Source organism: Terrapene carolina, unplaced genomic scaffold (genome assembly GCF_002925995.2).
Source record: "Terrapene carolina triunguis isolate 2854851 unplaced genomic scaffold, T_m_triunguis-2.0 Scaffold231, whole genome shotgun sequence".
Taxonomy (NCBI): domain Eukaryota; kingdom Metazoa; phylum Chordata; order Testudines; family Emydidae; genus Terrapene; species Terrapene triunguis.
The window spans coordinates 4,129,208-4,147,764 of NW_020664582.1; the positions used below are offsets into that span (position 1 = coordinate 4,129,208).

The window sequence follows — 18,557 nt, forward strand, 5'->3', positions numbered from 1 at the left end:
AATATCGCCCGTGAATAATGTCTGTGGAATAGCACCATCCATTTACAAATGTAAGACAGAAGCTTCCTTACAAGATCGGTAATCCCTCTTCATTGTCTGATGAAGCTTGTTTGTTAGCATAGGTGTTTCTTTGTGGCTTTGCCATTTGTGCAGCCCTTTGTCCTGGAGCCCCCTTGATGCATAATTGCAAATTACAGTCTATAGCCAACATTTTTTTGTATTCACCTAATGGTGCAAAAGACACAGCAAAAGGTTGTTAGCTGTTTGGAGAAACAGACTGGCAAACCCATGGCAACAGGTCTAAGCAGGAGAAGAGATTCATATGGCTATTAGTGTATATACTGTACCTAATGATGGAATTGGTTATAAAATTGGGATTATCCCTCTTGAGTGTTTATGGCTCCTAGTCCTGTGCTCAGGCCACACCTTTCTAAATTTGACTCTCTCTGGGGTTATGGTCAAGTAATATAGGGCCTAATGCTGAAAAGTACGCGAAGGGCGCTTATCTGCTATTGAAGTCAGTGGGAGCTGAGGATGCCTTGCACCGCACAGGATTGGGTCCTGAACTTCACTGCCTGATTTACTTCCCTCCTAGGTGGGGTGTAGGATTCACTGGTTAATGCATGGAAAGCCTATATATTGGAGATTAGACACCACAGTGGTAGATGGCTTAGAAATAACTAAGTGAGAGAGCGTAGCTAGAGATGTGGTGAGTGTTATTTTATTACAAGGGAAAGCCACACAGTGACTACAGAGATTCCAGAGGTTCAGCTCATGTTTTGAGCCGAGAATTTAATTTGCTGTGTGCTGTATCCACACTCCTCCTGGAGTGAAGCAGGCATATTGTAAATGTGTCTGTTTTAACTCTTTCCTGGCCCTTGCAGGTATCCGTTGGGTCAGATGCTCTCAGGACTAAATAAACTGTTTCTGTAGCTGTGCACATGGAGTGACTTGAAGACTATAACAGCTGGGGAAATAAAATAAGTGAGAATAAATTCAGGGTAGGGGATAAATGCCAGTGCAGACAGTTTCTTGTCAGCTTTACACAGGAATTGGTGGTTCATAACGAAACTAGACACCAAATTCATTTGCACTCAAGATATTCTTGGCTAGCATGTCTAGCTCAGCTCACCCATCCCTTACTCTCATTCTGTCTCCATGTCCCTTCTCTTACCCCAATTGCTTCCTTCCCTGGAGCAGCAGTTTCAGAGATGAGCAGTGTACTGTAGATTTGCTCACCTTCAGAAACAGGGCCGGCTCCAGGCACCAGCCTGGCAAGCAGGTGTTTGGGGCGGCCACTCCGGAGAGGGGCGACACGTCCAGCTATTCAGCGGCAATTCGGCGGATGGTCCCTCACTCCCGCTCGGAGCGAAGGACCTCCCGCCGAATTGCCGCCACAGATCGCGATTGCGGTTTTTTTTTTTTTTTTTGGCTGCTTGGGGCGGCCAAAACCCTGGAGCCGGCCCTGTTCAGAAATAAGGAGTGTGATGCTGGCATATACAAGAACCAGGAGTCTGGAGAAGGTAGATAGGGGGAATAGAAGCATCCATTCTCATGATACCAGAACAAGGAGACATTCAGTGAAGCTGAAAGATGGCAAATACAAAACCGATCAAAGGAGATAACATTTTTTCCCGCAATGAGTGATTCGCCTGTGGAACTTAGTGCCACAAGCAATATCATCGAGGCTGAGTGTGGCGGGAGTGTTTTTTAAAAAAAAAAAGCCTGGACATTTATAAGGATAACAGAGTTATAATAGTAAATATAGTAAGTAAAGTAAAGTTTTTGGAAGGAATGTAAACCCTCATGCTTCAAGGCATGACCCAGCCTGTAACTAATGTGGTTTTGGAGGAAGCTCCCTGTAGGCAAGCTATCCCATAACTGCCCACTGCAGGGTTTCTTGCACCTTCCTCTGAAGCAATTGGTGCTAATCACCGGACTAGGTGGCCTCTGTGAAATAAGCGTGTTCTTGGTCCAGTTCCTAGTGGACAGGAGGCATTCATATCACAAAAACTGTCATTGCACTGGGCACTGACTCTCATGCTCGATGGCCACAGAGGCAGGCCGTAGAACAGGGCAATGGAGTCTGAAATCCCCTCTCACCCCTGCAGTGTACTCCCCTACAGGTAAGGGCAGCATGGGGAAATTTATATGTAACTTCTGTCAATGAATTGGGGGTGGGGGAGCCCTTTGTCAGTCTGGCATCTTTCACTAGCACAAAAAAAAAAAAAAATCACTTGTAGAGAAGAGAGACAAAATCCCGGGTATTAAACAATAGCAATTACCCACAATTGCTTTTACATCCACATCTCCTGTGGATTTTCATGTATTCCCATTCCACAGTGATTTGTATTCCTAAAGAAGCGAATTAGCATAAATCTGCTGATAGCATGATTTTCAGAGTTATACCCCATGCCCATGCGCTGCCCAGTTTAGAACAGGGAGGTGAATAAAGATCAGATGTTTCCAATATCCTCTTGAGGCCTTTTCTGCAAGGTGTAATACATTGTCCCCCTACTGCCCATTGAATTCCAATGTAATTTGACAAATGTCTTCCTTCCCCTAAAGAATGAGAAGCAGAAGAGTCACGCCTGGTCCTTGTGCTATCTGTTCAGAAGTTCACAGGGATTTGAATTAACCTCAGTGAAGAAAGTTGGTCACAGTTTGCAAAGACGTATCTGTGTTTTAAAATATATTCATAGATTCATTGGTTTTTTTTTTTTAAAATAGCATATTGTTTCTGGAGCTGTTTGAGTTCTCTGCTGCACATGTACGTACATGTCTTTGATTGAAAAGGTCAGAATTTTACACAAAAACAGTGTGAAAGGAATTTGCTTTCAAACCCTGCACATTTTCATTTGCATGTGTAGAAAAGTGTGTTGCGAATGCCGTTCCTTCTCCTTCATGCAGGAGAACCACTCACACAGCAGTGCTCCTTTGGATAATATGGGAGCAGGAGCTGGAGCAAGTTCTAAGCATCTCACCCCACAGTGGAGCGTTTCCTGTTCACTCACCCTGCTGTCCTTACTCACGCAGGGCCAAGAACATGTAGTAAACCCCTGGCTCCCACAGTTCTGGCTGTTCTGGTACAGTAGCAGGACCTCACCCCATATACGGGCTGTGCCAGAGAGGTAGTGAGAACAGCTACTGGCTACTTAGCCCCACTAGTTCAGGAGCTTGAGCAAAACTTAGCATCTCACTCCTCTCACTGCCGGATAGGAGTAGGAAGTACTTGTGTCCGTCGCTGTTCTGTCTGGGTGCCAATTATGTAATGAAAATGTAAGCACAGTATCTTTTCCCCAAAGTAGGGAGCAGATACTCTGCCACATCAGCCAGTAAAACAGTTCCCTAAAGAACCATGGGTGGTAACCGGGAGACCAGTTACCAAGGGGGCAACAGCACTCACGTCAGGGTAAAACAGCAGCAGAGAGGCATGAGTGGTGCGACAGGAGCTCTGATCGGGGTGCTGTGGGAGCCAGCTCCACAGCCAAGAACCTGCCACTGTAAGTGTCCTTCTCTCCAGTTTCCATGAGTGCCACCCTGCGTGGGGCTGAGCGTTGCAGGGTCCCCATCAGTCTCTAATTGCATTGGGTGAACATAGGGCAGTGGTTCTCAAACTTTTGTACTGGTGACCCTTTCCACATAGCAAGCCTCTGAGTGTGACCCCCCCCCCACAAATTAAAACCACTTTTTTATATATTTAACACCATTATAAATACCGGAGGCAAAGCGGGGTTTGGGGTGGAGGCTGACAGCTCGCGACCCCCCATGTAATAACCTCGCAACCCCCTGAGGGGTCCCGACCCCCAGTTTGAGAACCCCTGACATAGCGGGAGAGGGCATAGTGGGATAGAAGCTGAAGCCTAGCTTTCCCCGCATGCTTTGCACTGCAGTGGCTTCAGTGGAACCATTTGCTGGAGTGCGTCCCTGTTGATCAGATAGACTATTTTGACGCACAAGTCCAAGCATCACAGCATTTCTTCAGCTTTGTAAATGCAACCAGAAGCCTACCAGGAGCCCATTACATTAAAAGGCTCCCTCAGTGGGAGAAAAGGCATTTATATGTGAATTTATTTTTTTAAAACTCAGAGCCTGAATCAAGCCCTGGGATAAGAATATGCCAGACACATGTTTCTTTTAGCAGGTTTCCATTAACAACCATGGCATGAGAAGCTCTTGGATTTTCTATTGTAATGTTGTTCTTAGGAAGTTGCTGCAATTGGTGAACTAAAAGTAGCAAAGGATTTGCTCGGAATACGCTGTATTTTTATGGTGTATTTTCGCTCTCTCTTTCCTGTTTTCTGCTTACTGCAGAAAGCAGGTTTTGGGGCTGATTTCTGTTCTGAGGCGGAATAATTTAGTGCAAACTAGAACATGATCTGGAATTGGGATGTGTTACTGGGGCGAGAAATGGAACTAGTGATTCATTGGAAAGGGGGAAATGTAGACTTGGTGTTATAGTAAAAAAGTAAAAATTAGGAACAGGAAACATCACGTTTTTCTGTGCACCAGATTCCAGTTATATTGGTGCGGTATGATTCTGGGAAGGAGACATGCTGCTTTGTGGCATCTTTGCTGGCAAGCTCTGGTCTGCACCACTGAGCATCTGTAATGGTTTAATGGCACTTACGGTCGTCTGGTCTGGAAGAGTTAGCACCGTGGTGATTGCTAGGGATACAACGAGGGGATAGGCCAGATTCACTCTGGCTGATGTAGGGACCTATAACTTAAACCAGCTAGAGTCCCAGCGGTTCTCAAATTGTGGGTCGGGACCCCAAAGTGGGTTGCGACCCCCTTTTAATGGGGTTGCCAGGGCTAGTATTTAGACTTGCTGTGGCCCGTGGCCAAAGCCTGAGGCCTGGGGCCGAAGCCAAAGCCCAAGCCACACCACTCGGGGCCAAAGCCCGAGCCCTGGGGCCGAAGCCAAAGCCCAAGCCACACCTCCCGGGGCCAAAGCCCGAAGGCTTCAGCCCTGGGGAGTGGAGTTCAGACTTTGGCTTCAGCCCTGGGCAGCAGGGCTCAGGTTACAGGCCCCCCACCTGGGGCTGAAGCCCTTGGGCTTGGGCTTCCCCTCACCACCCCCCCCCCCGAGGTGGCGGGGCTTGGGCCCACCCTGCACAGGGCAGTGGGGCTCCGGTGGGCTCAAGCTTCAATCCCCCTTCCTGGGGTCATGTAGTAATTTTTGTTGTCAGAAGGGGGTTGCGGTGCAATGAAGTTTGAGAATCCCCGAGCTAGACATTTTAATGGGGGACTTGACCTTCAGGATAGACAGGCTCTGTTACTGCCACCTGCCCTTGTTTGGGATTTCCTCTGGGGCAGCTTTAATACTGCCAGAGGGCTCCATAGGAGGATGCACTGATCTAGCAGAGCTCTTGAAGCACAGACCTGCTTAACTTTAAGCATTGAAATTAATGGGATGACTTCCTTTCTGGGCCAAGGAGTCACTGTGTCCTGGCCACGCTTTGTCCCCCGCCAGCGCAACTCACACTTTGGTCAGTTTTGGCCTCTGATTGCTCTGCAGAAGTTATCACAACTTGCCATCACCAAAACCCTGACCCCATGTTCCAATTGGACTTTCTACCCCCAGCGCGCCTGTGCCTAGGTTTGAACTGATTAATGCTGGGCTCAATCTGAGCACAGCCTGCCCTTCTGCAAATCAATCAAAGGGGCAAAAATCAAAAGCAAGGCACCAGTGCCACAGGTGGGAGAGAGGGTGGGCATGTGCCATAGGAGCAGACAAGGTGTTTCCCTGTTGCTCTGAATTGGGGAAACGTCCTATATTGGAGCTGTCCCAAGCAGTAATTCTCCATCTGAAACACTTTCCCTGCCACCCTTCAGTGAGCAGGGCAGTGGGTGCCCTTTTATAGGCTCTAGTCTGCAATGCAAGTTAACAGTCCCCTTCCTGGCTGTAGGGAAATGTTGCTGTTAAATAAAAAACAGCTATTTTGACCCTCACCAAATTAAATACAGATAGCAAAAATCTTTGGGTGTATTAATTGAAAGCCCAACTAAGCCATGCTGTGTCTAAGGTCTGTAGGCACCTTCAGTTAATATCAGACCAGATCCTGCCAAAGACCTACAGTCTCCCAGGCTGGTGCAGTTGGGCTGATGCGGGATCCTGACTCCAGAGTGGTATGTGTCACTGCTGCTGCTTTCCCCACCTGCTGCATGTATTCCTTCTCCGTGGAGGTGGGGGTCTTGCAAACAAATCTGTGCTACTCACATTCACTGGTCTAGCTGGTGCCATGGGGCTGCCTGGAGGCTGTTGTCGCAGTCACAGAGCAGCCTCCAGGAGGGGGGATGATTTTACACACACAAAACAGACCCCGACCCCTATGGAAATCTGGGATTTGGCCCAGAGGGTCACGATTTGGCCTGTATTTGGATCCCAATCTGTACTCCTCAGGTAGGAATACTTTTGATTAAAGTCATTTGAAATTTGTCTGCATATGGAGTACAAGGTCAGGTCTTAAGAGCTAGTAGCTTTGACTGTATCCTGCTTGGCCTAGAGGGCTTTATTCTACAGGCAATATTCCCTGTATAAAGCCTGGGACGGATTCTCCTGAAACCATCAGGACTGACTTGTTCCAGAGTCCTAGTCAGGAGCACAGAAGGCATCTCTATTGGCTCCTTCTCCTTCAGACCCTGAAGTCAATTTCCTTTCTGTTCATTTTCTTCCTTACATGCTGGGTTTTTTCCACCCTGTTGCTGTAACACACCCATGGATGACACTGCTGAGTGGGCAGAGGTGCATAGCACATGGACATCTGTTTCTGCCATAGGAAACCAGGCTTGAGGGATAATCTTCTACCAAATGATAGTGCAGGCTTCCGGGTGGCAATGGCTGGTTTTAAAATACCCGTTGGCTAAGAAGAGCCTTGCAGCTGGTGTGACCAAAATTTGCAGCATGGGGCTTCACAGCTGAGTGACATCCTCTGCACCCTGTAAGGTCAGCATGAGCTGTTGTATGTTACTATTCTTTCTGAAGTCTGTCTCCTGACACTTGCAATGCAGCCCTGAGCCAAGATTGTTCAAAGGTGACTAGTGATTTTGGAGCCTCAGAGTTTGGGTGTCCAACTTGAGACACCTAATAGTGGCCTGATTATCTGAGAGTGCAGGCACTGAGGCCCTTTTAAGGCATCTCAATTTGGGCCCCCCAAATCACTAGCTATTTCAGATGAACTTGGCTTTGTTTCATTGAGGCTGCAGTGAACGCAACAACCATGTGTGTGCTGTGTCATAGATACGGTGGGAAAATATTTCTGCTAGAGAGAGAATAAAATAATCAATTTTCATGACTGTTTAGATGTTTCTTTCCAGACATCTCTCTCTAACCCAAAGCCTGGGAATGAAAATTCCATCCTCCTGGTCATCCCACCACCTGGCACTCATGAAACACTGCCTTCTGCTCTCTCTGGGTTTTATGTGGAATTAGTGTTCTCATCGAGATGGGGACATACATTGCATGATCTGAATTCCTGTTAGAAAGATAGACAGATCAAGCACAAAGGAAGGGAGAGAACTGCTATATTTTTCAAATGAGGCCTTCTTTAACTTTCTCAGTCAACAACTGCTTCCAGAACAGCAACCAATCTCATTTAAGTGTATAGCAGTCATGTTAAGGCAAAACCAATCCTGTATAAATGTCTCTGAGAATGTTTCAGTGCTGTGAAGTTATCGACCAGACTCTCTACCTCTGGGACTTCTGTTCTCATTCAGAATTGACCAGAATGGATTCAAATCTATTCTAATCGTCTGGCTCAGTTAACAAGATTATCCCTAACGAGATTGCGCAATGGCAAACAAACCTACGAGACACGTTCTGTGCGTGTTGAGGCTGTGTTCGTGAAGGGATGACTTGCTATCGTATCCACTGTGTTAATCTGCAAAGTTCTCAAATCATCAGACCAAGTTAAATCAAATGGAGAGAGAGAAATCCCAAGGGAAGAAAACTTCTGTTGCCTGACAAGAGAGCTTATTACTTTACATTCGCAAAAGAGGGGTGTGTGTGTGTTTGTTTTGAGCTTTTGGAATTACAGTTTTGTCAGCCACAAAACAGCCTCCAGAAATCTTACTCTTCTGCATACATTTCAGTAGACATACATGTAAACCTTTTGCTAGTTCAGCTGATTGAATCCACTATGTCGATGAAATGTTGTCTTCCTAAACCTAATCAGTACAAAGGTTTTATGTTAAAGAAACACTGCAAACTTTAAATTTGTGCTTTTGTTGTGTTTTAGAAGCTTTAATAAAAGCTATTGCTGTTAGGAATGTTTTCACACTGTTTAAAAATCTCAATGAAGACAGTTGATTTTAAATAAAAAACAATCTAATCCAAATCTCATTGAATTCAGCATGTGATCTTGGACTTCTAGTGCTTCCTCTTGTTTAGGGAAGAGTTAGGCAAAATAGAGATGACTCACTGACTACAGGTGAACAAATGGGTTTTGGTAACTTCAGAACCATACTGAAACTTTGTTCAGATCTTCTTGATGTTTGGAAATATTTCAAAAAATTGCAGTTTATATTCTCCTCACCCACCATTTCGCTGCCTCTCCTCTTCTAGGGTCTAACTGGAACCTAAACCAAAATGTTAAATTCTGTTTAGTTCTCCCGCAAATACACACACTGTTTCTGGCCCATTCTGAGCAGGAATTGGTGGGATCCTCATGCTGGCACCCGTTCTGGGGAGAGTTGCAGCCCGATTTTGCAGACTCAAGGTGTCTTGATAAGCATCTAAACCTGTTATAACAATAGTGATTAGTATTGATTATTTGATCTTCCAGCTGCAATTCTCTAACTACTCCACAGATATTTCCAATGCGCCCGTGAAGTGGGATAGCAGCTTTATCCCCATGTTAAAGGGGAGCAGACATGAAGGGTGAAGTGACTTGCTCATATTCGCAAAACAAATTTGCGATAGAACCATGAGTATCAATCAGATTTCCTGGCTCCTGATCCTGTGCTTTAATCACTCAACCACATATCTTATTCATCTTTAGGGGCTGAACTTCCCGGTCACCATCACTGGCCTGGACGTTGCCCTGTATCAATGGGTAGTACAGGAGAACTTGGCTTGCAAACTAGCCTTCTGCCGGGGTCTCAGAAATGCCACTCAAGAGACTAGCTGAGGAGAAGCCCACAGATAAGGAAGGCAGAAGGAGATTTATCCCAATGGGGCAGACATTTTATTTCCTCCTCACCCATCAGGGAAAACTTGTCGTGCGGCTGTTTTGGGGCAGAAGAATCCCAGCTTGGTGGCTAGTTTAGAAATTCACTGATGCAAGTGTGGGAAACAAACACTGTAAACAGCAGCCATGTTTTTAGCTTTTACTTCACCAAGCAGCACAGGAGTGATGCCGAGGAGGGTAGCACCACCAGAAAACAAACACTCCTCCTCCTCCCCTTCTTTCTCCCTCTGGTAATGTCCTGTTGGCTGCAGGCATACTCCCTGCCTGTCTCAACCCACCAGCAACAATGACAAGCAAAGCCACCTGTTGACAGCTAGTTGGCTGTAACCAGCTCTTACTAATCAATGTCATGACCTCTCCTTATCCTCCATCTTGCTTCTGTAAAAGGCTCTTCAGAAAATCTAAATGCTGTCAGGGAGTGCTTTATAGGCTTTTGCTACTGTATATGCTGTTTTGTGCACAATCTCTTCTCTCTGAGCCTTCTGGCTAGTAGTGGATGGTTATATTATTTGACTTGATTCTTTAAGCCTTGCTTTTATTGATGGGTAATTTTTTTGGAGCAATAATGACCTGCTACAAAAAAAGTAAACAAACTGTAAACTATGGGGGCTGGAAGGAATCTTTTCGCCCCTTGTGTAGCATTGCACAATTGGCTTGGGGGTGTTGCCTACCCCTGAAGTATCAGATACTGGCTAATGCAGGATCCTGGAGTTGATGTACTGTTGGTCTGCTCCAATATAGAATAAATCTTATGTTCCTGTAAGAGGTGGTGTTAGCTTGTAGCTCATCCTTGTACCCACTTGACTTTGGATACCTTTTGCCTAGCACAGTTTCTCCCAGTGCACTGGTATGTTAATATGTTATTGCATTGATTCTCCAGCTATTTTTATCTGCTCTTCTGTTTCCAAGAGGAGTGGATTTCCCAGCAATTCCCACTGAAGTAATTATTCATGCTAGCTAAGGTACACAGAGTCTACTTTCAGGATATCCTTTGGTAGGAGCCTGGAAACTATTTTCTGGAAGAACCCAGTTTCTGAAGTTGTCAAAAGGGATGGAGCTGTTACTATTTGATCCTTCCCTGTAGACAGGACTGTTAGAAGCTCAGTGAGTCATGGATTTGTTGGGAAAGCTGTGCATTCAGGACCCTGTCTGTACTACAGGTGTCCTTTTGTAACCAGATTGTGACAACCATTGGACCCTGAGACAGCGAGCAGTTTGAGAGGGGTCTGTACAGAAGCCTGTTTCTCAGCGTAACTACATGTCAACTGTGTGTATGCAGCCACGCTAACTGTGCTTCCTAACAGAGTTTTGTAGCAGTGTATTGTGGGAAAATCTGTTCAGCTGTCCCATAGTCCCTGAGCAGTCTATAGAGTGTCTGGAGGACATGCGCACACACAGCAGCATGGGGAAATGTATTCTGGAATGTCCTACCTCGCACAGAGCTAGGAGGAAGACTATGGTAAATGTAATTGCTGTGAGTGGGAAGTATCTTACTTTTAATGGCTCCCACTGTCCATGTGTTCTTATTCGCATGCTAAGAATTCAGAGTACACAAGGATGAAACATTGATTAGATTCCCTAGCTGATTTTGCTCTCTGCTGCATTCTGGAGATGCTGAGAGCAAGTTTGTGCATTTTCCCTGTAGTGCTGTTTCTGTATTGTCAATATACAGCATGCATGCTCAGCGTATTGTTTTGAATCGGCCTCCAATCCCTACAAATCTCTGACCTGTGAAATCTGTGTGCCTCACTCTCATTGTCTCAAATCGGCCCATCTCGTGGCTTTTATTTGTTTTTGTTTGGCAGGATCCAGCCACTGGCTGCCAAGCCAGGAAAATAGTAAAACATAATGGTCATGGTGAGTGACATGACGATATTACCGTAATCAAATCGTTTGTGGTAATGATGGATTGGAGGCTGAAATCTGATGTAGGAGGCTGTATCATTGGCTCTGATTGTATTAATGCCTTGGCATCTCACATGTGAGTGCAGTTCTTCCTTCATTCATAAGGATGCTGCTGAGAAGGATGGATGAAATGTGTGAGCAAAATGACTAAGGATGATATACTGCCTCGGATTGCCAAGCGATCCGAACCCCTCCATTCATGTCAAGAAAGCCACGTTCGACCCCTCATGTATCGAGGACAGCAGTATGCAGCACCACAGGGTGAGCACGCGCCTCGTGGGGTGGACCAGTCCTGCATTTGGTGCTATAATAAAAGTTCTTCTCAGTAGTTGTGATCATAGGGTTAAAAACTTAGACTTTGCCCTGGGGTTCTGGCAGAAGAATTAGCATTGCTCATTTGCCTTCCCGTGTAGGTGCAGTTCAACAGGTAGGGCATTGTACTGGGGTTTGGGAGATCTGGATTCTTTTCCTGGCTATGCCACTGACCTGTTGGGTGACTTTGGGCAAGTCCCATCCCCTCTCGCTGGATCATCTTGTAAATGGAGTTTATGATATTCAGCTTCTTTTGAAAAGTGCTTTGAGATTAGAAGTGCTATGTATGTGCTAAGTGATATTATTATACCAATAAAGCAACCATGAATAATGCAGTATTCAACAAAAGTGCCCTCAAGACAGCGGGGCTGGCTGCGTAGATGGTAAGAACTTTATTTGCCATTGCAGATGCAGACAAAGATTGTGCTTGTATATATCTGTATATTATCAGAGCCTAGAAAGACACTGGGTGTTTCAGGTGTTCCCATTGTTTAGAAATATGTTGTTCTTGGGAAACTATGAACAACCTCACAGCGCATCTGTCTCTGTTTCTGTTTAGATTGCATGTCCCTTGGGGCAGAGGCTGTTTGGCTTTGCCGTCCAGAGAGCCAAGTGTACTGTCAGCACTCAGTCAGTAGTAAATACACCGCTCCATGCCGATTGAATTTTCTGACATAGTGGCCACTTTTTATAGGAAGCATCCCGGCTTGGAGAAAGAAAACTATTTTTAGTTGAAACGGAGCCTTTTAAAATGATCCCTGATGGAAAAACAACCCTTGTAAGCCTGGCTGGATTTTTTTATTTCTAGCAGATGCAGTGGGAGCCTAGCAGCTTTTCAGTAACTGAGCAAATGCAGCTTCTGCCTGGTTCCTTTGAAGAGCCCCATCTTCCCCCCTGTCATACAGAGCACATGCTATTGTGGACCCCACAAGCCTGAAAGGATTGGTCCATCCCAAGGGAGGGAGCGAGTGTGGCAAAGCAGGCAGTGCTATAGGAATAGAGTGAGGATGTGGAAAGCTGATGTTTGGCCTTCTCACCAGCAGGTTCTTCTAGGGCCATCATTACAGGGTGCAACCACAGGGCTCAAATCTTTATTGAGCGGTAAAACAATGGGTCTAGTTCCAGGAGGATTTCGTGGCTATAAGACACTAAATTCTGCACTTCCTCTCTTTTCTCTCCCTCCCGCCCTTTGTCTCAAGTGTCTGGGCTTTTTCCTTTCTACAGAGCAAATGGGCAGCTGGTTATTTCCTGAGGGAGGAACGTGTGAGTTGAATGGCAGCTTGCTGGCCAGAATGACTGACTGAGCACTCGGGGGCAACGGTGCATGAAGTAGGCAATGCAGCCCAGGGACGATGCTTTGCCCTTCTGTTTTTTCAAAGATATAATTTTTATAATTCCAACCACATACGGGAAGATTGCTGGGCGTGCTGGCCCACCTGTCTCAGGGCGGGTCAGGCATTCAGAGGCAGAAATAGATACTGAGCCATCCGGTTTAGGCAATTAGACTCTTCCTGTGTTTTCAACCACAGTAGGCATTTTAGTTGTGACGTAGAAGGAGGGGTAAAGACAAATGCGTTCCCCTTTCGAAAACACCTGTGCTTAAAAGAGCCTTCCTCTGGGAGGCATTTATTAAATGTATTTTTATTCATCCACTGCTCAGAGGCTTGCTTTGCTTCTGCCGGCGCACACGTCAACTCCATCCCGGAGCTGGGCGTTGGCCGCTTTGCGTGGCCCTGTTTTAGGTCCTTCGCTGAGAGTAATCCACCTCTCAGCCTACATAATGGCTGTCAACCCACATTACCTGTACCCCTCTATTCTATGGGTTTGTGCTGACAGTCCCACTGTACCTTCTGAGCAGCTCATCCTGAACCCCACTGGGTGCCTGGCTCTGTGCCGTCTCATTTCCTCTCTTTTCAGCAGTTGATTCTATTCTGAAAGGGCAGGAATTGCAAATGGGAAGCGGAGCTGCTCATTGGGAGGAGGGTAACGAAATGCCATTTGACTCATGAAGGTTCTTTGTCACTGTCCTCTCTCTAATGTAGACAATCAGTGGCTGCAGTGTGGTGGTCTGAGGTGAAAGCTGTTGTGTAAGGGGAGAGGAGCCGGAGAGGGAAATAGGAATGAGGAGGGGCTAGCATGAGAGCTGAGCTCTTTATTTTGTGTTACAGATCAGTTATCTTCCTTTCCCTGGAAATTACCCCCATGTTCCCCCTCTGCGTAATGAATACCCTTGCAGTAGCTCTTTGTGAGGGCTAAAATCCTTCCTGCCATGAGGGTTACTTAGCACTGAGACCTGGGCCAGGTTCTAGAGTGAGACACAGATCTGGAACAGTAATTCAGGTTTCCCTTCTGCCCAGTGAGGTGCCCTGGATTCATTCTCCTCTGCTTTCCTGTCCTAGTTTGTAAGTTGTGTAGAGTCACTTTTTGTTATTTTTGAACCTGTCTGTCCTGCTCAGGAACCTCATCTGTCATATGCAGGAGCAATCGCAAAAATTGATTTGTGGGACACGCATCTAACAGGCAGATCCGCTTGACAGATCACATAGCCATCATTTTCTGAATTTGCTTAAGAGTCAATCAGTGCTTTGATGCATATTTGGGTCATAAATAATCTGATGCAAATTAAATTTATTATTGTGACAGCTTTATTCAGATATCTATTATTTATTAGTTTCTGTTGTCCCTTTGTTTACTCCTTTGTGGAGCTGTGAAGTCAGCTTTTTACCTGTGATATAGCTCTCAGCTTGGTTCAGAAGAGAATTTTCCAACATCATGTTCCTCCAGGGATCCATGAGTAGCAAGGGGATTGTTATTTATTGGTGGGGAACTGGGAGATGTTTGGTGGGTTGGGAAGAGGATATTTGAATGCACATTGGATCTTGTCTTCTGCTTGTACGCAGATGTTAGAATTAGATGTTAGGGGTGTGATCCAGAGTTCATTACAGCCAATAGAAAAGAGTTGCCCAAGGTTATCCAGCAAGCCAGTGGCAGAGCTGGGAATACAATCCAGGTCTCATGAGTCCCAGTCTTCTGTGGGCTTTGGATCAGGCCCTAAATGCCCCAAAGGTGGCTTGATGAGGCTGTTCGGTACCTGAATCAAGTGAGATGCAGGGCTGAGGGTTTCTTTGGAAGCTTGCTTTAGTTTTTTCTATTTTGTTGTCTGAATAAAAATGGCAGACTCTCTGAATCTGGGATGAATGAATTACAGTGTGATTCCAAGGGAGAGGGTCACTCAACCTTGAACTGCAATGAGCACACTGATACTTTGTGGATTTGTCATCTTCTTCTGTTTCATTGTAAACCGATTTTCTCTCCCTAGAGATCCAAGTTCATTGTGGGCTCAAGCTTGCAAAGTGCTGACCACTGTCGGCCCCATCCAGCAAACACTTAGTCACTTGATTAGTGACTATTCAAATACTTAAATTATGCCCATGCTTAAGTGCCTTGCTGGATTGAGGTTAGCACCTTGCAGAGTCAAACCCTCTAAGCGGAGTTCAGTACAGGGCAAATCCTTCACTGAACGCACAGCTTGAGTAGCTACACTTGAGTAGCTAGACCTGAGTTTTATTCCCAGCTGTGGCCTGCTTGGTGACCTTGGGCAAACCATGACCCGCTCATGCTTCAGTTTCCCCATCTGTAAAATGGGGATAATGATACTGACTTCCCTTTGTAAAGCACTTTGAGATCTACTGGTGAAAAGAGCTTATTCCAGTAAAAATAGTACATTCCACTGGGAGTTCTGCTTGTGCAGGGACTGCCAAACTAGGCTCTATGTATCTAGTGTGAGCTTTTGTATATTGTCCATATAGCAAAGTGGTGGCTTGTCACTACAAATGAAATGGGAACATGGGTATAATCTTGCATTTACTTCTATTTCTTTTTTATCTAGTTTTTCTATCTTTGAATTACTCCTTCATTTTAAAAAACAGGAGTACTTGTGGCACCTTAGAGACTAACAAATTTATTAGAGCATATTGTTAGTCTCTAAGGTGCCACAAGTACTCCTGGTTTTTTTGCGGATACAGACTAACACGGCTGCTACTCTGAATCCTTCATTTTATTTACATACACGATACATGTTTGCGTTATGATGTTGCTTACTACAGGAAATATAAAAAGTTGAGATAAAATATAAAGTACCATTGTATGGATTGTAAAATATGGACATCGACTGACATACATGTATTTTTTTTTATTTGATGGTTCTGGAATTTTAGTATGTAAAAAGGTACACATATATCTTCTAAAACAGCATCCTATGGTCCAGCATTATACACATTGTTTAGGATATTATCTCCTATTACCATGAAAATCCCTTAATTACTTTGTTTATACACGCATTTCATTAGAAGGAGTACTTATCCTTTGCTCTACATGCTCCTCTTAGCATTTTAAAAATAAGAACGCTACAAATAAACAATGCCAGAAAACCCACCTTGCCTGCCAGCAGCCATATGATTTATAACCCTTAATACAAATTTCCAGTCTCTCTAATTTGCCACCGGAACCCACCCAGTTTCTGTCAGCTCAAGAAATACATGGGCCTTGCAGCATGCTCTGGATGTCAATAAACTAGGGTCTTTTACTGTGTTTCTCAACGACTGGTCCATGGACCAGCACTGGTCCATGAGGTCTCCCTGACATAGTTTAGGAAGGCAGCAAGCTGGTCCCTGGTATCCAAAAGGTTAAGAAACACTGTGTTAGAAGAATTGTACTGCTGTGCCTAAATGGATGTAAAAATCACTGTAGCTGCACAGTGCCAATCCCGAATGTAGACACATGCTGGTTGAAACCTTGCTTGTATAGATTTTAACATAAGTCTCTTTAATAGCCAAATTGATACAAGCGGTGTGTAAACTAGTTTAAGTGCACCTACATTAGGTGTTTGTATTGGTGTCCCTAGATCGAACATGGACAGACCCAAGTACTATTTTGGGGTGGAGGAATGAGTTCCCAAGCTGAGAAGTCCTTGCAGAGAATACTCTGCCAGCTGCCTCCTACCTTATATGAGTGGTACCTCAGCTGACAGTAACTGAGTCAGAATGGCATGTGGAGAAAGGCAATCTTTCAGATAAAGAAGTCCCACGCCATTTAGAGCCTTATAAGTCAAAACTATGCCCTGTAGTGGAATAGTTACTCACTGGTGTATATAATGCTGGGTCAGGCAAAAATTTAAAGAAAAGTGACTTGAGGTCCTGGTGGGTGTCCTGGAGGGTGGAGCCCTATGTTGAGCCACACAGCAGGTGCAGCTAGGGGAATGGTAGTGAAAACGTGTCTCACGCTGCCTTAAAAGGCTGCTTCTAAGGGTGAGTCTCCATGGGGTGTTTCACCCAGGTCCTCTGCTGAGAGAGTCAACAAGGGGGCCAGCATCTATACACTAGATCTGAATGCTCTCAAACCTTTGTGTCAGCTTCTTGTTGAGGTTTGAGCAGAGGCTCTTGATTTATCCCGTCCCTGTTTTGCCCATCCCTCAGTTGTAAGCTTGCAGCAGACTCTGAGGGGTGTTAATGTTGTGAAAAGTAACCCCAGTTCACTGGTCCGAAGTTTCTCTGGGAATGAGAAGTCTGTTTGCATATGGACACTGTGCTTTCCAGGCCTATCGGGTTGCCTAACTTGGTAAGCAGGGCTGCAGAACATCTAATTAGGCGGAACTACTCTCCAGAGGGCTTGGCTTGCAGAAAATTAGTTTTCATATTTTTTGCCTGATGTTTATTAAATGTCCTCCTGCTTTTCTCCTCTCTGCAGTTTTCATCTGTAGTTTCATGGTGGCAGCACCTATATTTGGTTACCTTGGCGACCGCTTCAATAGGAAGATCATTCTCAGCTGCGGGATCTTCTTCTGGTCAGCTATCACCTTTTCAAGCTCCTTCATCACTGAGCAGGTAAGATCTGCGTGGGGTCCGGGAATATAAGCAAAGGAATTCTGCAGAGTGTACTGAATATAACGGGATCCTGTTCCAAACTCCCCACTACAGTGTATATGGACATGAGATGCCCCGTAGATGCCACATAGGGTATTGTGTAATAAAGTATATAATGTTTATGGTCACATGTCTCTTTGAAAGTGAAGTGTGTTCCTCCCTGGTCCTGTGAATCACATAAACATCCTAGGGGAAGCACATATAGACACATGTTCAAATTGATGTGTAGGCTTTATTTTAAGGGAGAGTTTACAGAAATAAAAAAACTATCCATAATCAAATATTGGTTCATTTGCCCCCTCTTTGCACAAACAATGGCAAGTTATCATTAACTCGGCTTGAACAGATTATATAGAATGGCAAAATGCTGGGCAGATGGAGTTTAGACACAGATTTTGAATAACCACCCTGGCTCAGTTTCCCTGAAAGGCAGTGAAGGTGAATGATAGGATTTAGATTAGTACAGCGTCAGCTCCTTTCTCTATTAAATTATCTCTCTGGGGAATTGATGATAGGATCCTCCGGCTCACCTAATTTTGGAAAGTCAAAGATAGCTTTCGATACATTTCACAATGCTCCCTGTTTCAGCCTACAGTAAATGAGGCCATGTCAGTCTGTTTGTTTTCTTGCCTGTCAAGGATACTGCAAAACAACAAAGGCTTGGGAGTGCTTGAGAAAAGAACCCTCTCATTTAAATTATACCACAGAGGAAGCTTAATTGTTGCAGGTGGCAGCATTCCTGGAGAGATAAATCACAGCTAGGGGAGCCGCAGACGGATTTCCCTAGGGACCAGCCATTCATCCTCTCTGTTCAGCTGCATTCCAGAGGTTGCAGTGCTGTGGTCACACCCCGAGGATGACAGGCGTGCTGTGCCGTTTCTAATACAGCGGTTGCCACATCTCTGGAAGTGGTGGAAGTCACACCTGTGATTTGCTCACCTTAACATCCACTTGGAAAGGACGGCATTTCTAAGCCCCCATAAATCATAGGGCCAAGCATAGAAGCCTTTAGGGTAACGTCTACACTGCAAAGAACCCCCTCTTTCTTCCTCCTCCCCCTCACCCCCCGTGGCGCCACATCTCAGAGCCCAGACGGCTCAGTCTGCAGGGTTAAAAATAGCAGTGTAGGTGTCCCGCTCATGCTGGAGGCTAGGCTCCCAAGACCTTCGCGCTCTCTTCCCCTCCCCCCCCCCAACACACACACACACACACACACACACACACACAC

General features: G+C 45.4%; 1 protein-coding gene across 1 annotated transcript in view; it reads left to right on the top strand.

Annotated features, from left to right (window-relative positions):
• Positions 1-18,557, top strand: part of SPNS2 (sphingolipid transporter 2) — a 154,291-nt gene that overhangs the window by 62,260 nt on the left and 73,474 nt on the right. The window contains exon 3 of the mRNA XM_024207664.3: positions 17,154-17,290. Within this exon, the coding sequence (XP_024063432.2) occupies positions 17,154-17,290 (137 nt within the window). The remainder of the gene's footprint in view (positions 1-17,153; positions 17,291-18,557) is intronic.